Source organism: Momordica charantia (assembly GCF_013281855.1).
Source record: "Momordica charantia cultivar OHB3-1 chromosome 4 unlocalized genomic scaffold, Mcharantia_2.0 BLBB01000004.1, whole genome shotgun sequence".
NCBI lineage: Eukaryota > Viridiplantae > Streptophyta > Magnoliopsida > Cucurbitales > Cucurbitaceae > Momordica > Momordica charantia.
In genome coordinates, this window is record NW_028275162.1 from 657,138 (window position 1) to 682,590 (window position 25,453).

Genomic DNA, 25,453 nt, shown 5'->3' on the forward strand with positions numbered 1-25,453 from the left:
TACCATTACAAATAATAAGGGATAGGTACTCCCAACGCACAATTTTTAGTCTGAAATATACTTTCATTGAGTTATGTTTAGGTTAATTAGTGTGTTGATGTAAGATTCTGAACTATCGAAGTTGACTACGTGGCAACTGGCCCAACTAACAAGGTACTAACTCATTCAATGTAGGACTAACAAAAAAAAAACAAACACTTCAACACTCAAGTAAGTATAGGGACGAGCTCAAGTAGGTTGTTCTCGAAGCATAATTACATACGTGTCATAAAAAGGGACACGTCCGTTATGACCGTTATCATAAAGCGGTTGGATGGTTACAAACTGTCGGGTTATAGATCGACAATGACTGAGGTCCGCTTTTCATCTTTCCATATGGATTACCTTATAATTTCTACCACGAGTGAGCATAGAAGCTTGGTGGTAGATGACCTTAGTAGATCGGCGATAGGAGAGCTAAATAGTTAGACCATATCTCACTACGTAGTAGGTCATATTTTTGCCGCGAACATAGTGATAGACACTCAATGATTTAAATGTATAAATTTGATAAACAAGATTTTAAAAATTTAAAACTTTATTTTAAAATATCGATGAACAAAATTTAATTGATCAAACCTATAAACCATTGCTACAATCTAGCCAGCATAAATGTAGCTAACCGGTTAAAGACACTTAAAATCTTTTTTATAATTTAAATTTCTCATCCTAAAAAATTATATAATTCATGTAAGGGCAGGGCAACAGCAAGGAGTAACGTTATAAAATCGTGGTCTTGGATCTGGACCGTTGAATCTGGTGACGCCTGATGACCAGAAAACGGACGACCAGGATCCCCGATCCACAACCAAATCATACGGGCACCTTTTCAGCAACTAATGGCCCCACCAAAACTCGACCGTTTCGTGGTACTGATAAAATCTGTCATTTTAATAGTGTGCAGCGCCACTGCATCGCTCTCCATGTGGCGTCGACGTCCATGGCTTCCACGTGGCAGAGTGTCATAAATTTATGCTGCGATCGGACGTGGTCCACTCCAGTAAATGGGACTCGTAAACCAGCGAATCATTAAGGTAATAATTCTTACCTCTTTTTTTCCCCTTATTGGCCCATTTTTTATGGTTGGTTGGGAAATATTAAATTATTGAGTAAATTAACTTGCTCGTATTTTAAGAATAATTTTCTTGTATTTATTGGAAATTTTGACATCCTAGAGAGAATTTTTACTTTAATCCCATAATTATCTTCATCACCAAACAGATTGCACTATCAACTTTTTACATTTTAAAATTTCTCACATAATTAAACAAACACACACATGCTTATGGATAGTCTTGGTGTCCCTTTTTCATTAAAGGAAAATAGTCAAATGTCCAATAAATGGTTGGCCTAATATACCCCTACCCATAACACTAAAACTACCATTTATAGGCCACTCTTATCTTAGGTTTCAACGTATATATGTCATGTCATGTCACGCTTCCAATTTTTTTTTTCTTTTGTCTTTTATGATATGTGAGGATTGGAATTTGAACTCACAATCGTTTCATTGGAAATAGATGTTTGAATGAATAAAGCTATGCCCATATTAGCCACCATCAAAATATTTATTAATAAATATGTTTTTTAAAAGTATCAAAAAAGTACATATATTTACAAAGTAAATTTACTATTAATTTAAATCTTATTTTGGTCATACTTTTAATATTATATATATATATATATATATATATATATATATATGTGGTCCCTATACGTGCAAAAAAAAATATTATAACTATTTTGACTGAGTTGTTTTAATTTTTATATATTTTTTCAATCATAATTTTAGCACAGAATTTACCAATCATACAATTTTTTGAAATATTGTCATATTTGTTGTATTTAAAATATCTGTTCGCAATAAAATATATTAGGATTTTGCATAACAGGAACCAAATTAAGCAGTTTTGAAAAGTATAGAGGAAAAAAAAAGGCTGAAAGAGTAAATCCCAACGGATGCCTTGAAATGATTGGAATAGACCGAAAATTGGATATAAAACAGTTGCTATATTGCATTATTTATATATATAATTTAAAAAATAGACAGAAGTCTGTGTGTTGGAAAATGTATGGCCCAATGGACCATCGACAGGCCCATGAAGAAATGAAACAAAGTTGGAAGCCCAAAGGCCCAGGAATCAAACCGGTGGCAGTACGACACGTCGTAAAGCCTGGCAGTGCCGCCTGCAACCCAACCTAACGCCTGAAAATTGAAGTCAAATACACAGAACGAACAGTCACACTTTTCCAATGAATGCATCTTCTTAAAACTCCAGTTTCTTCTCAGAACAACGCGAGATTGAAAATTTGAAGATCGAGAAGAAGAATGTCGAAACGAGAAGAGAGTACCCGAAAACCCGAGTCAGAACCCGACCCCGAGTATGTCAACATCAAGGTCAATGGACAGGTTCTGTTTCCGTCCCCCAATCCTCGTGAACACTGGAGATCTCTAGTCTCGTTTGTGATTCTGTCTCTGTTCTTGATTCATAGGATGGGAGCGAAGTTTATTTCAGGGTTCGAAAGAAAACCCAACTGAAGAAGCTCATGGCATCGTACTGTCAACGACAAGGCCAGGATCAACGAATAGTTGCTTTTCTGCTCGACGGCCATCACATCACCGGAAACCAGACCCCGGAGCAGGTATTTTCCGATCTCCCCTTTTGGGCTTTAGTTTTTTGTGAAGTTTTGTGGATGATTTTTGCTGATTTTCGTGTCGGTTTTCAGCTGGAGCTGAAGGATGGAGATGAAATTGATGCGATGAATCACCACGGCGGTGGCGGCGGAGCGAACTGCGGTTTCCTCTGAAAATGGCGTCCGGTCCGAGCCTCCGGCGAGGTGGTTTTTGCGTTTTGGTTAAAGAAGACGATGTTTCAGCCGCACGTCTAATTATATCTTCTTTTTGTAAAAATAATAACTTCTCACGTGTGTTTAATTTGGGCTTTTTAATTGGATCCGTTTGCTCATTTTCTTCTGTAGGCCCAAATCACCGAAGCCCGGCCTTCTTAAGAACATCATAAAATTAGGGTTACAAATTCGCCGCCCCTAAACGCTAAACTCTCGGCCCCGTTGGCTCCATAAATATCGACCTTCCCATTCGACTTCTTCACCATTCTGTAGTTAATTTGTCTGTGGCTGTGGCTTCTCTCGTTTCTATAGAAGTAGTTTGATTTTGATTTGGAGTATGATTAAAGGATTTTAGGGTTTTGTTTTTGAAGTTCGCCGGCGATTTCGATTTGTTCCAATGAGGAAGCTCTCCCAAAATTGATAGGAAGTGCCGTATGACACTCCAAACAGCAGCGAGATTCCGGCGACTCGGCTGTGTTCCCATCCGCCGGTGAAATTCGCCGCCGGTTCGTCTCTACCCGGAGCTGTCTGGTTCTGTTGGGTTTTGCCGGTCGGGAATCGCACCGTTTTCGTGGTTTCTCCTGTGTGGTTGATTTGAAACGGGTCTCTGAGGATTTTTCATGAATTTCTTCTTCTTCTTGTGTGGTCTCTTCGGTTCGATGCCACGTCGTTGGTAGCTCAAGAGCTGTGACCTTCGATGCTATGATTGAACCAAAAACGAATTTTCACATCTTGATAGGAATCTGTGGATCTCTTTTCGTAGGTTTACAGAGCCGTTTTGTGTGATTACATCTTAAAATTATCATTTTAATCGACTTTTAATCCTAAAACACATTCTATTCTGTTTCTATTTTCCGGAGTTCAAAGTTATAATTCCTTTAGTAGAAAGGAAAAAAAAATTTAGTTTTAGTTGAAATGCCAATGAGGATTTTGATCTTTTAGTTGGAATTACCGACTGATTTTCTCTTGATGTCAAATAGACTGGCTATCTGAGGCTTTCAACATTTCTACTTTTACTTTTTTTTTGTTCTTTCGTTATGTTTTGTTCATGATTTAATTTATTTTCTTTGATTTTTCTCTTTCCACCAATAATGGTAGGCTGTCCCTCCCATTAAATTTTGATGGGTTACACAAATATTATACAAAGCATAAAAAATGGTTAAGATTCAAGGCATTGCCATATTATATGCTAAAAAAAATTCAAACAATATTGCATAGGAATGTTTGGAAGCCGAAAGGCCTAGGAATCGATCGTAACATAAAGGCTTGGAAATTGAAATCAAGTGCAGAAAACATGGTTGTCTAATGATGGTATCTTTCTTTAAACCTAGATTTTTCTTGGATTACAGAAGGTCTTAAATTTGTGATTGATAAGAGACGATATTGTCGAAACAAGACTATACCACCCAAGAACTCGAACAAGGACATGAAAATGTCACTAAAGTAACGTAGGTTGAATGCATTGAAAATCGCACTTTTAAATTCAATTGTGTTTTCTTTTGAACTCTGATAAATACTTTTCTTTCATTAAAGAACAAAGGATAGCATCAAAGATTAGAACTCTTAAAACTTGTTCGAAGGTGGGACGGAAACTGTAATTGCTCGTCAACTTTAAATGTTGACATGTAGCTTTTTACTTTGATTTGGGCTTTGAATCAAAGAATTCTCTGGTTTGTAGATTAAGAGCCTGTTTGTACTTGATTTAATCAAATGATTGTTAATGAAAATTAATTTTGAGATAGTGATTTTTGTATAATTGTTTAAGCAATTGTTTACAGTGATTTTTATACGACTGAAAATGATATTGAATTTTTAACCTTTACAGTTTAAACAGAGAATATGATAAAATTTTTAGAGCGAAAAAACTTAAAAAAAGAAAAAGAAAAAGAAAATCTGATTGAGAGCCAGGGGACAAATTATTTTATTTTATTTTTTAATTTAGAGTAACCATCGAAATTTTAAAGGAAAAAGATGAGAGAGAATGAACAAAATTAAAAAAGGCAGTTTGGGTTTCAGTTGCATAAACAAGCTGTTCTGAAAATAAGCTGAAGAGTATGAAGGAAAGAAGTAACTATAAAAAATAATGATCATACTAACACATTGGAAATTGCTTACAAATTACTACCAAACGGTTCCAGTGTGCAAAATCCTATTTAACTCGAAAAAAACATCATTAACAAAAATGCACACCATGAATCCGTGATGGAAAAAAAATATTCATAAAATAAAAAAAATTACAACCAAAAAATGGAAAGACTTTGGCTTCCTTGCGAACACTGTAAAATTGTACATGTTACTCAATTTCTTTATCAGGACCGACGTAGAAAGTCCAACACATAGAGATCAAAATGAGTACAATTCCAACTAATCGACCGACAGGAGCCACTCTCAATACGCCAATAAGCCACAATTGCACAAGTGCAGCCTGGAATACAAATATTTTCATAATTTAAAGCAACCAACAACATAAAAAAAAGCCATCCATAAACAGAGAAAACTAGTAAAAATACCTCTAAAAACCGAACGTTAGCAACTTTGTTGGTTTTCTCAAGTTGAAGTCCACGAGCCCAACACACCTTCAGTTGAGGATAAAATGTCAGCTGTTTATAAACGCCATTGATATTAATAGCTGGAGGGTTTAGAATTACCTCGGCCAAAAAAGCAACTAAACCAAGCACTAGCATCACTAAAAATGAATTTAAACTTGGCAGCACCAGATCCTGCATCAACATGAAACTGAAAATTTAGACATCGTTGCCACCACAATAAGAGAACATCAGACCCCAACCAATAGTTTGTAAAGTTAAGAATAATCTTAATAGTTGATTAGTCATAGCTGCCGTCAATAGGTTTAACCCTCCTTCAGAATTTGTGTTTGTTACTGTGATGATTCATGAAAATAATTCACGGTTCAATATCTAATGCATCTTTACATTCCAGAGAAGGTATAAAGCTCGCTATAAGTGAAAGTTAATGATCGTGAAGTCCATACAGTCTACTCACCTCATAGATAACTGTACATATTCCAGTGACAGGACAAGCCAGCATGCCGAAAAAGAAAACTGTAACACTGCAAGGTAAAGAAGAGGATTTCCTCAAGGCCATCAGAAGCAAGTACTCACAATAATCAGAAAGGAAAACTTAGGATTATTTATTTTCACATTTTCCTTCAATCTAGACATGGTCAAAACTAAAATGAGTCACCACAGAAAACCCCCAAGCAACCTATCCCCATTGGAGAACGTCTAAAGTTAGGGTTACACGTGCTATTTCCATTGCATTTCTGCAATCTTCACAAAGTTCAACACTTCTTTGTTCCCAGTAGGATGAACTAATTCAATCTTGTGGGATATGAAAAACAGTTAGGGGCATACAGTTTTCTCAAGGCTAGGTTGTGCTGATTCCAATTAGAAGAATCCCCAAGATTGATACAAGTGTCGTAGTAAAGTCTTGAGAAAAAAAAAAAAGTAAAGATCCTAGTCATTCAATTTTCCGGATTTAGTGTTGAGTTCTTTTAACCTGAAATTTGTATAAAAGAAGGCGTGTAAAAAAAGAATGGCAAAAGTTATTGACATGAGAAGAAGCAAAATTGCATGTATAATAAATGCCTCTCTCTATACTAAATATGCAGAAGGAAAGTTAATAATCTTACACGGGTTGATCAGATGCTTTTGCACCAGCCCTTATAAGGCAGTAGGTAATGCCACCAGCTATTGATGCAACAAAACCAAATAATGCTGCATATAAATAGTGACTTCCCAGAGCTGGTTTTGTGCTTTCTTTCCCAGCTTTAGTTAACCCTTCAAATAAGGCAACGCAATAATTATAGAGTAAGAGAAACTGCAACTGGTTCCATTACATCAAGGTTCAAGCTAAAGGCAACCGCAAGTTTTGATGAATATTTACCTGCCTTATGGAAGATATTTCAGATGGGAAAAATAAAAGTAAAAACAATTAAACAAAGATACATAATAGTTGCACTAGATTGCATGTTCTGAAACAACATGAACCAGACGAATGTTCAATACGAAGGAAATATAAAAACAGGATTGACAGTATTAGTTGCTTAAACAGATTTTGAAAATATATGAACGTGTGTTGACTGTTGAGTTTCAGATAAAAATTAAGATCCTGAAGCCTGTTTTCTATGTTCCATTCATTATCCCAGAGGAGAGGAAAAAAAAATCCTCAGACATGAAAGAAAGTCCAAATCAAGGGTAAGTTAACTCACTTCGGTACCTTGAATAGTGAATATTTCTTGGAAAATAAGTAGAACACCAAAGAAACTGCAAGCAAGACCTGAAAGGAGAAAGGGTAATCAGAAAGTAATCACCCGTTGCCTTGACAAAATGCATATCATACATTTTTAATATTAAATTGAAAGAAAGAAGCCAAATAGATTAGCTAGCATCTATAGCATATGAAAAGAATGAGAAATGCAAATAACAAAGATCCAACCATGAATGTTCAGACAACCATGTGTTAGAGAGAGACAATCACGTTAATAATTTTTTTTATAACCAAGGTATTGGAGACCACAGTCACTAATCCTTAAGAGGATTTGTTCACCCCAGGCCAGCTCCAAGAGACTAAGGATTTTATTAAGTCTTTAACTTAGAGGATTAAACCTAGAACCTAGGAGGGTATCTTGAAACATCCCAAGCCAACTGAATTTTGTTAAATGCATGAAAAGTTTGCACATAGTACTGTAAGCTTATAACCTAACACGGTCTAGAAGATCAGTAAAGATATGAATTTCAAGATAATCAAACTCATATAGGGAGAAGGAACCAAAGCTGGGTTCATTTTCATATCAATCTCATCAGCAGCATCAATGGAATAATTCAAATATCATGCAAGGTTAGAATACTGATTAATGTGTAACGTTTTCACATCGTGATGCATTTGTTGGAGGGAGAAGTTGAAAATCCATCTAATGCATACCGCCAAAATCTGAAATTTTCAACTTTTCATGCAAAATAATTCTCGACATAATTGAAGCCAGGATGGGAGTTGTAAAGCTTAATACAACTGTCTGAGACAAAGGCAACCTTTGAATGCTGAAATGAAAAACAAATCAAATAACAGTTAATATTTGATAAAGCTCCAGAGCTCAAAAACAAAAGGCTAGAATAGCAAATCAACTTAAAATGGTTGCCAAAATGGAGATAAATTTAATGAATAAAATCCAAATAACTATGAATTAGATAGGTACACAGTAATACTAATTAGATACGAAGAATTCATTTAAACCATGTTTTGAACAAGGCCATAAGTTATGGGATGTCAGATAGTGTTAGATTAGAGAGTATTAATAAGTGGGCAATATTTCACGAATGTAATAAAACTGCATGAAATCATTTTAAGCTAAAAAATAAAATAAATTATCCAATTGGTAGTCCAAATTCCAAGACCATACGATGTAGCCATTAAATCAGAAACTTGACCAAAAAATAGACATTAATTCACAGCATATAAAATGACGTCTTGGAACCTATTACAGAATTGGAGTAAATTTATAAAAATCATATGAGAGAGTATTTTACTTTTGGTAGTAAACAAAATGTTATATTAATCAACAAAGAGATACAAAAAAGAGGAGGGGTTAAGACGTACTTCATTGCTCATAAAAATCTCCTCAAAACTCAATATCTCAAAAAAACTCCATTGCTATTTTTAACACAAAGATACCAAATTCTATTATTCAAAACAATTTTTTAAATATCCACAATATTAATTGAGCTTTATTTGCAATTAAAATGCAGGACTAAAGTCACATACCTGTAAATAAAACTCAACATTGAGAGAAGTCCTGTTAGGGCACGAGAAACCAAAAGCTTCCTAACATGTGTCTGTCCAAATATTGGTTGCTCACTCCTCCTCAACCACAAATACGATAGTATGGTAATAATTGTACATCTTGTAAAAGCCATTTCAAGAATTGGCATAGACTGAGCTGCCAATACAAGTTGAAATTTAAGTAAAAATAACAATACTAAAACTCAGCCAGCAAGCAGAACATAATGGGCCTAAGATCTACACGCAAACAAAAATCTATGAACTATTTCAAGAAACAGGAAACGGCGGTTTTCTTACGCTGTAAAGTACCACATTTTGTTGTAATATAGAAACATTTCAAAACTAAGTCAGGAGAAAATTTTTACCAACCAGAAAAAACATCCGTCAAAACTTCCATGGTGAAGTAGAATATGGAAGATAGAGAAGCACACAGCAGACCAGAGTATCTTGATCCACCCCAAATCCAAATAATGGATTGGGACAGTGGTGACACCTCATTATCATGGATTTTATTCACCTGCTCCTGGAAAAATATATAAAACAATAATTGTCATAATACTTGAAACATATTCATTACTGTAAGAAATGCAACCATTAAGTGACAAAAAAGAGTTGGGGGGAAAATGACCAAGACGACTTGAGGGGCCTTATTCATGCAAATACTTCAATTAACAATAACTTGTTCCAATCCAAGACATCAAGTAACGACTGGAACGGGGTGCATAAGCTCTCAAGAGACCTTTAAACGATTATGCATCAAACTAAGTAGATTTGAGCCTGTTGAACTCTTTACCCCGAAGTTAAGAAAAGTAAAATACCAGCTAAACTTCGACACCTAAATGTAATCTCCTTGCATTGCAGACTAACCTAACACTACTTCAAAATCAATCGCGGAAAAGAAAATCTCTAACGTAATATCATAGATGATCCAAAGAACAAATGTGATCAACTAAAACAGTATAACATATGCAGAAAAATAAGATAGAGACGAAGTTAATTAAGAAATCACATGCCGATACATCGAAATGTTGAATTTCTACATCTCTGAAACCAAAATTAGCAAGCACCAACGGAGGAACACATGATTAGAATTATGGAAGGAGCAGCAAGAAAAGTGAATTTTACCATAGGTTTTCTTCGAGGATAAGAGATGGTGAAGATGTTGATCTTGGGCTTTTCAGCTTGGGTCAACAGAGGAGCAATCTCCTCCAAGATCGGACCCCCGTCAGCCATTGACGGAGGCTCATCCCGCACGATGAGCTCCACCAAATTATCTGTTGCACCGTCGATCATCTCGGACGCCATTCTTTGGATTCGACGGAACGGAGATGGAAAATTTTGAAGAAATTACAGATGCAGAGTTCGGACGTCGAGAGCGACGAATAAAACCCACCACATGAACGGACAGCTTCAATTTTTCTGGCTTGTCTTCGTTTCTTCCCCTTTTCTCTCGATAATTGCAAAAAACTCCTCGTTTTTTAACTTAATTAATTTTAATTTTATGGATAATTTCAAAGTACACCCTTAAAAATAACGAAACCGATTAGAGGCACAAATTACATGTTTCTACGTACATTTTCGACCAAAACAAACAGTATTTAATTTTTAATCATAGAAAACATGAAAAAATATTAATGTTAAATCAATAAAATTCATAGTCACGTTTAATTTCAAAATTATTTATTTACCAAGTATAAAAATATTTATTATATTTGTTCTGGACCTCAAATATATAAAAATATATAAAACTACATCCTACTATATTGTTTAGTAAATTTGTAAACTAATTTATTTTTATAATACTTACAATTTTGACAAATTATATTATTATGGTCAAGATTTATATCTCTAATTTCAGAAAATTAGTTTATGGTTTAATCCATTAAATTATATTTAAGTTGACAATCATATCAAAATTTTTTAATATGTATAAAAAAAATCTTCAAAATCATTTGAAACTAATATATCATTTACATTGGCTCCCTGCCTTTAGTTCTTTTAGCTAAACAGATAAATCACCTCAACTTGCTATATTTCATACTTGGTCTTATTCACCCCAACTCACTAACAATTAATTAGGAAATTTTGTTTAGGAAATTGTACACAGTAACATCACATGATTTAAACTTTCAGCAATAACTTTGTTGGAGGCGATTTTTTCATTGGCCACGTGTCCACCTTTGATAGCTCAAATTCTAAGTAATATGTAAGCAAGGTGACTCATATTTAAGTAACAATGAAATCTCGAACTTTTGAAAAGATCGAGTCGAACTACTAGCTAGAGACGGTTGAGACTCATGGTTCTTCCCTAGCTAGCCGACTTTTATGTCATATTTCAACCATCCGAGATATCAGCCAAGGCGACCAACATAACATACATTGGTCGCCTTAGTCATTATTAGAGTCTACTTATGTTAGTTTTAGTAGGTGCAAACATCTAACAGAATCAAAACGACAACATGCCACAATTCTCGGAGTTGTCGGAGAGCTGTTGGAAGCATATTGGACATCCTGTCGAAAACCCAACCTATGAATATAGACATATCCCACCTCGTTTTCAGGTACGTAAAGCTATATTCTCTCTCGAATTTAAACCAAACGAGTACTAACTTGAACGTCATAGTGCTAACTCTATTTCATAGGTCTCTTACTTACACTCACTTCAGCTTGTCTTGTCGTTATCGAACTTTGCGACTCTAGATCAATTTTCAAATCAAATAAACTTAGTCATATCGATGTACTAAATAATAGTTAGCTCGACTAGGTGAGATTGAGTAGCGGCTTATTTGTAAAAGGTGATACCACTTCATCATAACTATAAAATTTACGGTTTGGTTATATTTCATGAGATCAAGTAGTTACTGGTTCTACTAACTTTATGGCCAAAAGCTTACTCCTTTCACTTGAGACTAAGCAGTAGATTTGTCAAATCATGTGAAATCATTTAATAATATTTTAGAGTAACTTTAAAATACATTTAATAAAAAATTAAAAGGTACTTACTACCCCAAATTCTTAATTATTAAAAAATCATTTAAAAACACTTTTAAAATCTGTGACATCGAATATCAAAGTGATATATAATTAAGCACTTGATTAAAAAATGCTTCTAATCAACTCTTTCATTTTTTTTTTTTGAAATTACCTATTTTAAAAGTACTCACAAACAATGTTTACATAGTTATGCAGTTAATCGTCTAAGAGGTAAACAAATAATAATTGATTGAATACTCTTACAAAATGTGACATGAGAAATAATTCAACCTGCCAAATAGATACACCTCACCAAATGAGTGAGGTAAAATAAACTAAAGTATTTGACATTAAATTACCATCTAAATTGAGGGTAACTATAACTAAGGTCACATCGATTCAACTATCGTTAATTAGTTAGAGGTTAGACCAGATCACTCGTCAATTCATAATGACCGATGCAAGAAAGATCATATCACTAATGTTGTGACATTTATGATATATTTGTGACATATTATCTAGATAGACCTACGAGTAACTATAATAATTTCACTCCTCTTATAAACATCAAGAAGCAAAGTAGGCACACTCAATATTACACTAACTTGACATTTTGTTGTTATTTCAAATGACCTAACTTGAACAAAGTAAATTTGTCTCTATTCATAATTTTACAATGAATAGTCTTGTAGAATATTAGCTTCTACTAATTAACATTGTAACAAAAGAATAATAAGTTGATACAATTTCGTTTATGTATGTCGATAGATTGTAGAATAAAGCAGTACTCAATTCTCTAGTGACATCCAAAGAGATGTATTTGTGAGGAACCCTCCTCCACTCGTTTTATAAGGGATATTTCTATTTTGTAATTTTGATGTATCTTCTTATTCAAAATAAAAAGAAGAGAACTATTCATTCCCCATAATATATATAATATTTATTGAATAAACATAAATTATGTATATAAATTGACACCATATCTTTATTCAACTTCATAAAGATTTAATTGCTTACAAAACTTCGTATGTTGCATTAAACCAAAAAAGTCTTTGTCGTACTTTAATTTGAAGATCTCTAACAATTAAATCAACAGGCATTTAATTAGTCTAAGCATGTGTTAGTAGACAACTTTATTGACTAATATCCCACAAAAAATATTATTTTCCACTCCATTTATCATTTCTATTACTTTTTAGAAAAGACAAAAAAAAAAAAAAAAGACTAAAGTGGGGTTACGTAGAAATTTGCCACATATTTTATTTTGACTTAAAAAGTTGATCAAAATCTCTTTTATTGACTCTTTTTAGGTCTATTGTAACATGCAAATTATATAATAAAAAAATTTATCAAAGAAAAAATTATATAATCAAATTAGTGGTTTAAGTTTTTTGCACCAATTATATATTCCAATTCATTGAATATGTATTCTTCATTAAACAAAATCATGAAATTTGTGCTAAAATATAATCTGTCCCAATAAAAACACAATTTTTGAAAAATCTGTAGATAGTTGAATTAGTCATAATTAAAGGGATGAAATTCCATTAAATGTGACTACCTTCTAAATACATATGTTTATATGCACAACAGTGTATTTCAGATTGCAGCTCGAACTCGGCCTCCGGACCGATCTGAATACTTGGGCGGACCTGCACAAAAAGGTGAGCACTCCGACGATCAAGTCAGTATAGGTCGGATTCCCAGTTTAGTTCGAGGTCAGAAAAAATCGTCGTACCTGATCGTGGAGTGAGGTCCTCTACTTATGGGTGGTAGTCCCGCTAATCTCGCGACGGTTACACCCGGTAATCTCGGGACCGTCGGTTACACCCGGTAATCTCGGGACCGACGGTTACACCCGATAATCACGCCGCTGACAGTAGCTCACATCGGCCCCTACCGAGCTTCCCGGTAGGTCGGACCTCGGCCAGGTTCACCTCGGCCCTCATACTTAGCATCTGTCAATGCTAGTGGTGGTGATCTCGACAGTCCGAACTGGGCATGACTGATGAGTCATCTTGGAGCACCAATAGGAGTCATCCACGTGTCCAGGGTATTCTCTTCCCCAAACAACATAGACTCTAATATTTAAAGAAAACCTCATAATCACCCCAAGACCAAAAATATCAAAATCCATAAATTGCCATCAATAGTTGTGCAAAATTGGAAGAATAAATCAAGTAAATAAGCTAATAGTGACACAATAAACAAAAAGAGCATAGAAATCTTGGAATAAATCAATACATAAATAGACTCCAAAATTTAATAAATTAATTGGCCATAATTAAAAAGGATAAAAGTTAATGTGGCTGCCTTCTAAATAAAATAGACTCCAAAATTAATTTAAAGAAAACCCATAATTATCCCAAGACTAGAAATATCAAAATCCATAATTTGCCATCAATAATTGAACAAAATTGAGAGAAGAAAACAAATAAATAAGCTAACAATGGTAGCAATAAATAAAGTAGCCATGACCAAAAGAAATAACTCTTCCATAAATAATTAAGCAAAATTGCATCCTCCAAAACAATAAAGCCAAATTCAGGCACCCCCAATAAATATAATTTTAGTAGAATTTCCTTTTTTTTTTCTTTTTTTTTTCTTGTGGGAAAAGTGGCATGATTTTGAAAATTTGGAATTGATGGAGAGAAATAAATTTGAAAAGAAAGGGAGGGGGGAAAGGAGAATATGAAAGTAAATACAATAAATAATAAAATTAAAATGTTGGAATTATAACCGCCGAGGTGTCGGCCGGGCAGGTGGGGCCCAGAACGATTGGTGGTTTAACTTTGAGGGTCCCGCCACCGTGAATACAGCAGCTGAACCAGGAACCGCCGGTGGCCCTTCCCCTCACCACCGACAATTCCTCAATATTTTCTACCCACGTTATTTTACTGTCTTGCCCCTTCAAAAAAGTAAAATAATAATAATAATAAAACTAATTAATTGTAGTGTATCCGGATCCGGATCCATCCAATCTTTTGACTTGTATTTTACTCTCTGTTGACGTATGAAGAATCGGGTCGGATTTCGGATTCAACCGTCTTTTGTACATATATAACTGTCCCAAAGTTTTTTTTTTTAATAAAATTATTATTTATTTTTCAAGACTGTTTCGTATGGTATCTCTCTCTTTAAAAAAATAATAAATGCTTTATCGCACGCTATGTTTTTAAAATGGTTTTTAAAAGTACTCTATTACGATTTATTTTTCCAACACTAGATTACATTTTTAATGTTTTATAATTAACCAATATATTGGTTTAGCTTGGCTTTCATTTTCTATTTTCGGTGCGATGAAAATGTGGCAATGGAAACTTTTGACCTTACGAAAATGAGTAGTGTTTATTATAAGTTTATGTGTAAAAAGATTGCCTACGGTTTCTAATTTGACTATAACTTAACTATTTATATTTACCATTCTTCATATTAATGTTATTGTTTATCTTTACCGTTCTTTATAATATAAAATCAACTAAGGAAGCTATTAAAAACACTAATTAAATTTGTAATAAATTTGTAACTTTGATAAAGTGTTTATAGAAAAATAATTTTTTATTTAATAATCATTTTTAAGTCATCCTAAATACATAATAAAATGATAGCGAGTTAGGTGTTTGAGTTTTTTAAATGCATCAATTATATTGTTACTAATGAGGAAAAAAGAGCTATAACTATATAAGTAAAGTGAATGTTTGTGAAAGTTAGAGACTAAAATATATATATAATGTTAAATAATAAGCCTCTTACTATCTATTATCTAACTTTAAATCCAAGCTCTAACTCATATACTTTTTACTTTTATTTTTTATTTAAAAATTATCATATTGGGATTTTTTTTTGGTTACTTATATACTCAACATCTTTGACCTTTTAATTGATACAAAACTATGTTGGCATTTTAAAATAAAATAAATATAAATTTTGAGATATTAAAAAAGAAAAATAATAATAAAGAAATAAAGGAAATAATAAATATAATTTGAGAGGTGGAAAATAATTGGAATATATTATACTAAAGCGATCAGATACAATAATAGTAGTTGGAATTATTGTTCTCTGTCTGATCTTTTTTTAGTTCATAGTTGGAATTATTTTTATTTGAATATTGTAATTTTAAGTATTGTAGTTGCAAGTTACAACGACGTGATTTTGTAATAAAATAGAAACGGAAGCGTTTTGGTAACGCAAGGGTTGAAGGCTATTTTTGCAAAAGTTGGTTTTGGTATTTAATATAATTATATAATTAACAAATAAATGCGTGACAAATTCCTTAATTGGAGGTGATGATGATCATATCATATGATGTACGCATCCGATTGCCGTAATCAATACCGCTCATGCCCATCTTGCCTCTTTCTTTTTACTTGTGGGCCCAGTTCTTTTTTTTTCTAATTTAATTTAATTTCCCCTTTTCCCTCCCTCAATGTGCATTTAAATTGAATATATAAAAGCGACAAATAAATATCATTATCTATCACGTGAAATAATGCAAATGTAAATCATATTCAATTATTATTATTCTTTTCTCATATTATTAAATTATATTTATTTTGAAATCTTAACCGCCAGTCTATGCAGTGTTAGAAGAGATTTACGTTAGTATATATTTTATATTTTTCATCCCATGTTTAATAATTAAAATATGTCTAAACATCTAAAAAATTCAGGAAAAAGTAATATATATATATATATATATATATATTAGAGATTTACGTTAATATATATTTTCACCCATGTTTAATAATTAAAATATGTTTAAACATCTAAAAAATTCAGGAAAAAGTAAAAAAAAAAAAATGTTTTAGTTCAAAATATAGAAATAAGAATTTGAATTCACGACCTTTTAGTTGTAGATTGATATCTTAACTTGTTGAGTTATCATCAAGTTGACATAACATTTTTTTAATTCAACAAATGTAAGGTAAAATTGGAATATTCAATATATTTGACGAAAAGATGATGAATTCGAATCCTCACCCCTACAAATTACAAATTATCCGCTCTGATACCATCTTAAGAATGAACAAACCACCACTCAACTCAAAAGCTTAAGCTTATGGGTTGGGTAAATTTAATTCATTTATTGGATATCTAATACTCCTCTCACTTGTGGGCTTGGAAAACAACATGAAGACCCAACAAGTGGAAATCAATATAAAATAGGGAGGAAATATGGGTTAATATATTGTGCAAGAACTGATTGATTAAGAGAAGCCGAGGAATTGCTCATCGGAGCAGTTGGATTGATATATTCATCGTCCGCCATTAGAGGGCAAGAAACGAAGAACACAAAAAAATGGGTAACGGGTGGCGAAATGAATAACTGCCAGGTTAGGTGAAGGAAGTGCACTCTCCCAAAAGCTCGTAATAGGTTAGGTTAGCTTTGATACCATTAAAAATGAATAAACTACCACTCAACCCAAAAGCTTAATCTGATAGGTTGGGTAAATTTAATTCATTTATATGGATTCTAACGGTATTGAGAAGAACATCAATGCAATTTATAGCCAAAGTGAACATAGTTCAGCGATAATTGAAATTGCAATTTAGGGTCAAAGTGAGCATAACTTAACATTAATTGACATATATCTCCAACCGACCAAGAGGTTGTGAGTTCGATCTCTACCGTAGTGTTATACTAAAAAAACGTCAATCCAATTTATATGTTATAAAAATACATACTGAATAAGCTAAGAGTAAAATAGCTAAAATCAAGAAATCTCTTTGCCTCAGAGGAACAAGTAAATATATAATAATTCTAATATATATATATATATATATATAATATTTTATCCAAAAAATGTAAATATATAATATATTTTACTTTATAAGCAGAATGTATTTATTTTTTTTGAAGAATTATCCGTACCAATTAGACCCCAAATAGTCCGCCAAAATTTAAGAGACATCGGGAGAAAACGGAAGGGTCTGAAATGGTAATATGCGAAGATTTGAAAGGGTGAAAGCGACATTTCGACGAAAATAACCAACAAAGCAGTCAAAGTTATGGAGGTAGGTAAGTTCTAACATAGAAACACTGATACTGATACCATTTTCATCATTTAACATCCCGGAAATTGTCGACTCCAGATAATACCCCTCGCAAAAATCACGCCTCTGTTCTATTGTTTGTTATTTGAAACCCCAAAAAAGAAAATAATAATAATAATTCGTTTTTTAACTCACGTGAGATTCACGTGCCAATGCATTGGCCATGACCGAACCCAATTAAACCAACAACCGGAGGCATACTTCGTCAGGTTTAAAGTGTGAGAAAGCGAGTGGAGGGAGAGAGAGAGAGAGAGAGAGAGAGAGAGAGAGAGAGAAGCTCACTTTTTCTCTCTCCAATTTCGCTCCTAAAAAGCAAATTTCAACGGCAAAGGGGGAACTGACTCGGCTCCGCCTATAATGGAGGAGGAGACGACGGCGACGACGACACAATGCCGCCGCCAAGTCGGAGCTCCGAAACCGCTGAGGTTTTCAGGCAAATGCCGCCTCCTGATCTTCTTCTCCTTTTCCGTTACATGGACCTTGGCCGGAGCTTTCGATTACGCCGACGCTCTCTCCAAGAGCCTCCTCTACTTCGAGTCTCAGCGATCGGGGAGACTGCCGTACAACCAGCGCGTCACCTGGCGAGACCATTCCGGCCTCACCGACGGCCTGGAGCAAGGAGTGAGTTATATCTTCGAAATCTGTTTACGCCTTCGGCTGCTCTGTTTTCATTTATTAACCTAACCGATTGGGGCTTTTTGGTGTGTTTAGGTGGATTTGGTCGGAGGATATTACGACGCCGGCGATCACGTGAAGTTCGGCCTCCCAATGGCCTTCACCGTAACGATGCTATCGTGGAGTGTGATCGAGTACCGCCGAGAAATTGAAGCAGCCGGCGAATTGGAGCACGCTCTCGAAGCCATTAAATGGGGGACCGATTACTTCATCAAAGCCCACACTAGCCCTAATGTGCTGTGGGCAGAGGTGAATCTCATTACCAATTATACATCATAATCGTCAACATAATCATTTCATTATCGCTCATTAATCAGAATTAGAATCACATTGGTGAAAATGTACACAGGTGGGAGACGGAGACACGGACCACTACTGCTGGCAGAGGCCGGAGGACATGACGACGTCGCGGCAAGCGTACAAAATCGACGAGAGCAGCCCGGGGTCAGATCTCGCGGGAGAGACGGCGGCAGCGATGGCGGCGGCCTCGATTGTGTTCAGGAAAACGAACCGGCATTACTCGCACCTGCTCCTCCACCACGCGCAGCAGGTAAGAGAGAGAGATTTGGTTAGAGAATGAATTAAGCAGTTGAGTTTTGGTTAGAGATTAAGAAACTGATTATTGTGATGGTGAATTAGTTGTTCGAGTTCGGGGAGAAGTTCAGAGGGAAATATGACGGAAGCGTGGGGATAGTGAAGAACTACTACGCGTCGGTGAGTGGGTATAAGGACGAGCTGCTGTGGGGTGCGCTGTGGCTGTATGAGGCCACCGACAATGAGCAGTATTTGGAGTACGTTGTTAAGAAGGCTCACTGCTTCGGTGGCATTGGCTGGGCCATTTCCGAGTTCAGCTGGGACGTCAAGTACGCTGGCGTCCAACTCATCGCTTCCAAGGTAAAAAAAAAACTTCCAAACCCAACCCATTTCTTTAATGCTTTCCCAGATTACTTACATAAACTTACACATGGATAATCTTATTGGGATACGCCACATTTCGGAGTTTGTACAAAGTTGTTTCTACTCATTATTTAGATCCCACCACAACTTTTAGCCCTTTAGAATATGATGATGCATCAATTAGGTAAATTTTAAATTCTTTTGAGTATGTTTATGAATTTTTAGATTGTATCTCTTTTGTATCCAATAATTCTCCATAGTAAATAAAACATCTATTACTACTTCAAATATGAATGGTTTGATATTCCATCCTAAAAGAAAAAAGAAATGAGTATGTATAAAATCATGTGAATTTGGGTTTGATAGGGAGGGATTAGAGATTCGAGGTGTTATAATTTAGTGGGGGGAGTGGGATCTTTTTTTGAGGATTTTGTTTGTGATCGAGTCTTGAGATGGAATGATAAATGGCAGAAGCGAAGGGAAAGGGAAAGGGAAGATTTGTGTGTGTGGCTTTTTTCACGTTAGAGATGGAGTGGCCCCTAATTAAAGGACCCATTGGACAGCAGGGGTAAAAGTTTTAGACTACGGGTCATGTTGGATGGAACACAAGGCCACGTGCTTCCGTTACCACACCAATTAATTCCCTCTCCCTATTCCAACCCCGCCACGTGTCCCTTTTAACATCCTTTACTCTTTATTCTTTAATTGCCCCTCTCTTCAATTTTCTCTATCTTTTAATCTTTCCCAATTTTATTTTCAGTTTAAATACTATTCTAAAGTCAACAAGTGAAATAAAATTTCTATTAATTTTTAAAAAATTTGTTTGATGAATTTTTGTTCCCTGATTTCTCATTTCAGTTCTTACTTTAACACGTTAATTATCATGTGTATAAGCTCATTTGAAAATTCTTAAAAAGAGAGTAAAGCAGTAATTTTTGTTGTTATTGTTCTGATTATTATTTTTCTCCGGTTGTAGGTTCTTATGGAAGGGAGGCATAAAAATGGGGATGAAGCTAAAATCCTGAAGCAGTACCAATCAAAAGCAGAGTACTACCTGTGCACAATCCTCAACAAGAACAACGGCAGCAACGTGGAGCGAACTCCGGCGGGGCTATTATTCGTCCGCCAATGGAACAACATGCAATACGTCTCCACGGCGTCGTTTCTTCTCACCGTCTACTCCGACTACCTCCGCCGGTCAAACCACCGCCTCAATTGCCCCGGCGGGACGGTCGAGGCCGGAGATCTCTTCGCCCTCGCAAAACAGCAAACGGATTACATTCTCGGCGCCAACCCCCAAAACATGAGCTATTTGGTCGGATTCGGCCCCAAATTCCCGACTAGGGTTCATCACAGAGGGGCGTCGATCGAGTCGTACAGAGAAAACAAGGCGTTTATTGGGTGCACGCAGGGCTACGACAACTGGTACGGACGCCAGGATCCGAACCCGAACGTCCTCGTCGGGGCGGTGGTCGGCGGTCCCGATTGCGAAGATAATTTTGCAGATGAGAGAGGGAATTATATGCAGACCGAGGCCTGCACATACAATACGGCGCCGTTGGTCGGCGTTTTTGCCAAATTGTCGCAGTTAGATGATTCGGAGTCGGATCCGGGTCAAACCCAAGACCCGCTCCTACATGCTTCCTATTGAAACAACAGGTAACACAAAAAATATATATATATATAAATATGTGTTTATAAATGTGTGTGGGATGGGATTTAATTTTCTCTGAAAATGAAAAAGGAAGAAAGGAAAAAGAGAGAGAATGTTATTGGGTGGCTAAATCTAAGGAGACGTAGCCCCAGCTTTTGTGTAGCTTTCATTTATTTGATATAATTTATACACTAAAGGTAAAGTTCACATCTCGTGGCTTTATTTCCCTCTTCCATCCTCTCTCTTATTCTTCTTATATATTTGAATAATATCTTCATTTATTCCTTTTTGTGCTTTATAATATAAATTATGTTAACATTTTTTGTTTCACTATGATGTATTTAGATGTCATGTATGATGCTTGATTAGTTATTTAAGACAAGAGGGATATGTCTGTCTTTTCTAATTAAAAGTCTTTTATTAGGTTCAAGAATTGGTTAAAAAATGTTGCCCACCCCAAGTTAATCACAAAATTATCCATTTAAGATTAAGAAATATGAATTCACTACTTTTTTGTTGGAGATATATGTCTTAATCAAGTGAGTTAGTTCGTTCGATTGAAAATTTGAATTTAATGGCTAATCTTTCTGTAGACTTATTTTTATAAGCTTATTTGTTTCTCATTGGACGTTTTTTTTAGTACAACGAATATGATTGATTGAAAGGTAAGAAATTATATTGAATTAATTCTTAGTCCACAATTCATAATGGTTTATGATATGGATGGACTTTTCTTTTACCATATTTTTTAATTATTGGGCCTGTTGTAACTTGAATATTTCGGGTCCACAAGTGATTGGGCTATATTAGTGGTAGCCCATGCGGAACTTGGCCCAAATACAGTCCGCTGTTCGTGCGCCGGCCAGCTTATTTCTCAAAAGCTTACCTGCAAATTCAAGTTAACTCTACATTCCTAAATCGCCAAATTTCTAAATAATAAGTTTATAGAGCTTAAAATGAAGATTGGTAATGATTTTAAATAAGCATTATTACAACTAAATAAAGTTATTCTTTGTTTTATATTTTTTTAGTATTAATAATCAAACATATATGGTAAATTAGTTTAATTTTTCTGAGGCCAGAATGACCCAAATTCGCAGTCACAGTAAAATGCGACGGTAAAACGTAAAAGTAAAAAACCGAGAGGAACCTGTAAATACGTCATCTTCTTCAACCCCCATTCCTCTTTCCATTTCTTCATTCGCTCTTCAGTCTTCTCCATCTCTGCAACGGTCACTTCAACGGCTACATTTTTTTTCTCTCTCTCTGCTCCCTCCATTTTTCCCGATCTTGCCTTCCGAAATGCCGATCTTCAAATTCGGCCGCTGTATGCTCTTCCTCCTCCTGATTCCCCTCTGCCACGCGGCGCCGTCGATCAGAGATCAAGGCGGCGCGACGGAGCTCTGGTGCGTGGCCAAGAACAACGCCGACGACGCCTCTCTGCAGTCGGCCCTCGACTGGGCGTGCGGCGCCGGCGGCGCCGACTGCTCCCCAATCCAGGCCGGCGGGCCCTGCTACGACTCCTCTGACGTCCAGCACATGGCCTCCTTCGCCTTCAACGATTACTTCCTCAAGCACGGCGTGACCGACGACAGCTGCTTCTTCCAAAACGCCGCCGCTCTCACCTCCCTAAACCCTAGTCAGTATAATCTTTCAAATTTCTCGATTCAATCTCTTCTTTCGCTCAAATTCATCCCAGATCTAAAAGCTCGAGTTTGATTTTGATGTTTCTTGTGTTTCAGGCTATGGAAATTGCAAATTCCCTTCCAGGTAAATTCGTCGATCGATCTTTAAAACCCTGATTCGATTTGGAGCTTAATTAAATTTAATTTCCAAATCAAGAAATAAACACGTGGGTCACGGTGACTCACCAATGAATCTGCAACCCTTTTTCGAGCTTAATGGGTTTTGATTTCTCTCATTTATGGCGCAGTTTGTTGAGAAATGGAAACTTTTCGAGCCAAACTACAGCGGTAGGGTTGGGGCCAAGCGAAGACATAAGCGGGTCGGATCTCAATGCGGGCCGGGTACGGGTTTTGCATATGGTAATCGGGTATTTGTTTTTCATAATTATATTTCAAAGAGGAAATTTCCTCTAGTTTTCTTGTGTTTTTTGTTTGATTATCATCTCATATTCCATTGGTGGGTGTGGTCTGTATTAGTATTTGAGTTTTTCTTTTCATTAGCCTAATATTGGGGTTATTGGCTCCCTTAATTCTTTTTTGATATGCACAAATTTTGAAATTGAAAATCAGATAAGAATTTGTTATTAATGGAAAAAAAACTGGATGAGATATAAGATACAGTACAGATTTGAGGTGAGTTTTAGTTATAATTGTGGGCTTTGTATAATTAATTTTTTTTTAAATTAAGGTTTAATAATAATCATAGGATATGACTTGGGAAAACAAAAGAAAATCAGATCTTGAGGCTGGCAGCTGCTGCTGCATGAAGGGCAGATCAAAAGAGCATGTGTCATTTCTAAATTCTGACTTTTAGTTATATTTTACTCCGTTCTTAATTCTTAAACTTTCAAAATAACTATTTTAGACAATATAGTCAAGCGAACAATAATAAGCATGTATCATTTAAAACTCATTAATTTTAATTAATGTCAAATAGGTTAGGGAACGGTTAGACACGAGATTGAAGTTTAAGGTCCTATGGGATACTATTCACATGAGATTTTCCAAAAAATAAAATAAAATAAAAATAAAAAAGGGAAAATTTTATCATGCATACTAAATATAGTTTTTATTGTTAAAAGACTCGTTGAAACTCTTCAACTTATAACTTGTTGCTATAAATATTGTTACTATTATTAGAATAAAATAATAGTAATAGGTCAATTAGTACAGACATTTATCTTCTGCTAAAAAATAGTAAACTCGACATATATTTCTAATTTAGAAGTCTGTGAATTCAATATTCTGTCCGGGTTGTTGTACTATAAAATAAATAATAAATAAAACAATAATGAATTAAAAAATCCAAAATCTTTGAAATGGACCGCCGAAGAGTTTGAGAATCAAAAGTAGTCACATCACATGGGAGGATATGAATTATGATTAAATATAAAAATAAATTAATGGTCTACCAAACTCAAATACACACACAATTTCTCTTCCAAGTTAGAAATTTCTCAGCTTTTATTTTCAACGTCCCATACCAGTCTATATTTCCTATTTATTTAATATATTAAAAATAATTGAAATTGACTTAGAAATAAAACAAAATTTCCAGACCAGACTTGCACAATTTTCTAAATCATCAAATACAACCAAAAAAAAAAATCTTTGTATTTAATTGAGTATCAGTAAATATTTGTATTTAATTCAATTCTTTCTTTTACACTCTAGTGACAAATCAAGAGTACTTTTAAGTGAGGAAGAAGAGAAAGAAAAAAAATTAATAGATTTTACATTAATATTTACTGCCTCTCCAAGTCTCGAACGTCGTCGTTTCTATTTTCTTGTACGCAACGTTGAATTGTCCGCGAAGACCTTTCTCTACTAAGCATCCGTCTAAACGAACTCAATCGCGAACCCGACCCATTAACGGCCTCCACCGCCGGCACCGACCCACCGGCCGGAGCTTCTCTGGGTTCCGGCTGGGGCCGCGGCGCCGCCTCCGTCCGGCAAATTGGGCAGGTCGAATGCGACCCGAACCACTTGTCGATACATTCCGAGTGGAAAATATGTTTACAATTCGGCAAAATTCTCGCCGTCTCGCCGTCCTCCACCGCGCTCAGACACACGGCGCACTCCACGGCGGCGCCGGCCGGGTCCTGATTTTCCGGCAGCTTGAAAACGATCGCCGGCAGCGACGCCATGACAATCGGGTCGAGGCCCGACCGCCGCGGCGGCGGCGGCGGGTCGTGGGCGTCCATGAGGGCGATAATACCGAGGCGGCGCATGAGGTTCCGCCGCCGCGCCTGGCGGCGGAGGGCGTATCTGGCGTAAATGTGGAGGGCAATGACGAGAACGACGACGAGAGAGAGGGAAACGATGGCGGTGAGCATGATTTTGTTGTTTAAACCGTAAGCGTTCCGGCGAGGGTGGGGTTGGACGGGGATGAAGAAAGAGTCGCCGTCGAACGACGGATGGGCGGAGGAGGAGGAGGACATGGGCTCTGCTTTTCGTGAGAGAAGATGATGAATTTGTGAGGGGGTTTTTCAGAGAATTGAAATTTGAAGGTAATATAATGGGTTTTTTTTTTATTTGAATTTCTGATTTTGTGAGTGTGAAAGAGAAGATTAAGAAAGGGAAGAATTTTGTTGGCAGAAATAAGAAACTTGCGAAGAACAAGCTCTGTTTTTCCATTTCTTTTTTCTCTGTTTTTCAATTGAGTTGACTGTTGAATGTTGACTTCTTCACGTCCCTTGCCCATTTCTCATACGTTCTCCTCCTCTCTATCTTTTAAGTTTTTACGTGTAAAACAGGGAAAGGTAGAAAAATAGATATTAGAAAAATGAGACTTTATCTTTTCAAAAAAGAAAAGTAATAAAATGTT

The 25,453-nt window shown here is 35.6% G+C and overlaps 5 protein-coding genes and 3 non-coding genes across 9 annotated transcripts; 6 read left to right on the forward strand and 2 right to left on the reverse strand.

The window, feature by feature from the left end:
- The first annotated feature begins 53 nt into the window (after nt 1–53).
- LOC111016840 (small ubiquitin-related modifier 1) lies at nt 54–3,736 on the forward strand. Of its 2 annotated transcripts, XM_088123069.1 has the most exons (4): nt 54–1,073; nt 2,330–2,449; nt 2,533–2,682; nt 2,767–3,736. In XM_088123069.1, exons 2-4 carry the CDS (start codon nt 2,369–2,371, stop codon nt 2,845–2,847), a joined length of 312 nt encoding a protein of 103 aa, XP_087979195.1. In that variant the 5' UTR covers nt 54–1,073; nt 2,330–2,368; the 3' UTR covers nt 2,848–3,736. The 2 variants fall into 2 exon arrangements, with proteins under 2 accessions (XP_087979195.1, XP_022148070.1); XM_022292378.2 differs by lacking the exon at nt 54–1,073 and having other exon boundaries at nt 1,802–2,449.
- LOC148211608 (small nucleolar RNA U49) lies at nt 3,279–3,346 on the forward strand. The gene has a single exon (XR_015790615.1). It is a non-coding gene; the product is annotated as a small nucleolar RNA U49 (small nucleolar RNA).
- LOC148211609 (small nucleolar RNA snoR2/U65) lies at nt 3,540–3,680 on the forward strand. Its single transcript, XR_015790614.1, has one exon. It is a non-coding gene; the product is annotated as a small nucleolar RNA snoR2/U65 (small nucleolar RNA).
- Nucleotides 3,737–3,801: 65 nt separating the features above from the next.
- LOC148211610 (small nucleolar RNA snoR77Y) lies at nt 3,802–3,887 on the forward strand. The gene has a single exon (XR_015790632.1). It is a non-coding gene; the product is annotated as a small nucleolar RNA snoR77Y (small nucleolar RNA).
- A 1,067-nt stretch (nt 3,888–4,954) lies between these two features.
- On the reverse strand, nt 4,955–10,106 carry LOC111016817 (Nodulin MtN21 /EamA-like transporter family protein). Its single transcript, XM_022292337.2, has 10 exons — nt 9,811–10,106; nt 9,055–9,208; nt 8,668–8,842; nt 7,831–7,946; nt 7,126–7,185; nt 6,539–6,686; nt 5,890–5,956; nt 5,535–5,606; nt 5,397–5,462; nt 4,955–5,311 (listed from the first exon to the last, which is right to left on the reverse strand). The coding sequence occupies exons 1-10, from the start codon at nt 9,988–9,990 to the stop codon at nt 5,180–5,182; spliced, it is 1,170 nt and encodes a 389-aa protein (XP_022148029.1). The 5' UTR covers nt 9,991–10,106; the 3' UTR covers nt 4,955–5,179.
- Nucleotides 10,107–17,928: 7,822 nt separating this feature from the next.
- GH9B8 (glycosyl hydrolase 9B8) lies at nt 17,929–21,226 on the forward strand. The gene is made up of 5 exons (XM_022292376.2): nt 17,929–18,336; nt 18,427–18,639; nt 18,740–18,940; nt 19,030–19,284; nt 20,264–21,226. The coding sequence occupies exons 1-5, from the start codon at nt 18,073–18,075 to the stop codon at nt 20,936–20,938; spliced, it is 1,608 nt and encodes a 535-aa protein (XP_022148068.1). The 5' UTR covers nt 17,929–18,072; the 3' UTR covers nt 20,939–21,226.
- Nucleotides 21,227–21,370: 144 nt separating this feature from the next.
- Nucleotides 21,371–23,167, forward strand: LOC111016774 (PLASMODESMATA CALLOSE-BINDING PROTEIN 5). Its single transcript, XM_022292288.2, has 3 exons — nt 21,371–22,580; nt 22,684–22,711; nt 22,875–23,167. The coding sequence occupies exons 1-3, from the start codon at nt 22,244–22,246 to the stop codon at nt 23,038–23,040; spliced, it is 531 nt and encodes a 176-aa protein (XP_022147980.1). The 5' UTR covers nt 21,371–22,243; the 3' UTR covers nt 23,041–23,167.
- Nucleotides 23,168–24,252: 1,085 nt separating this feature from the next.
- LOC111016798 (E3 ubiquitin-protein ligase ATL41-like) lies at nt 24,253–25,301 on the reverse strand. The gene has a single exon (XM_022292319.2). It carries the CDS (start codon nt 25,065–25,067, stop codon nt 24,372–24,374), a length of 696 nt encoding a protein of 231 aa, XP_022148011.1. The 5' UTR covers nt 25,068–25,301; the 3' UTR covers nt 24,253–24,371.
- Nucleotides 25,302–25,453: the final 152 nt, after the last annotated feature.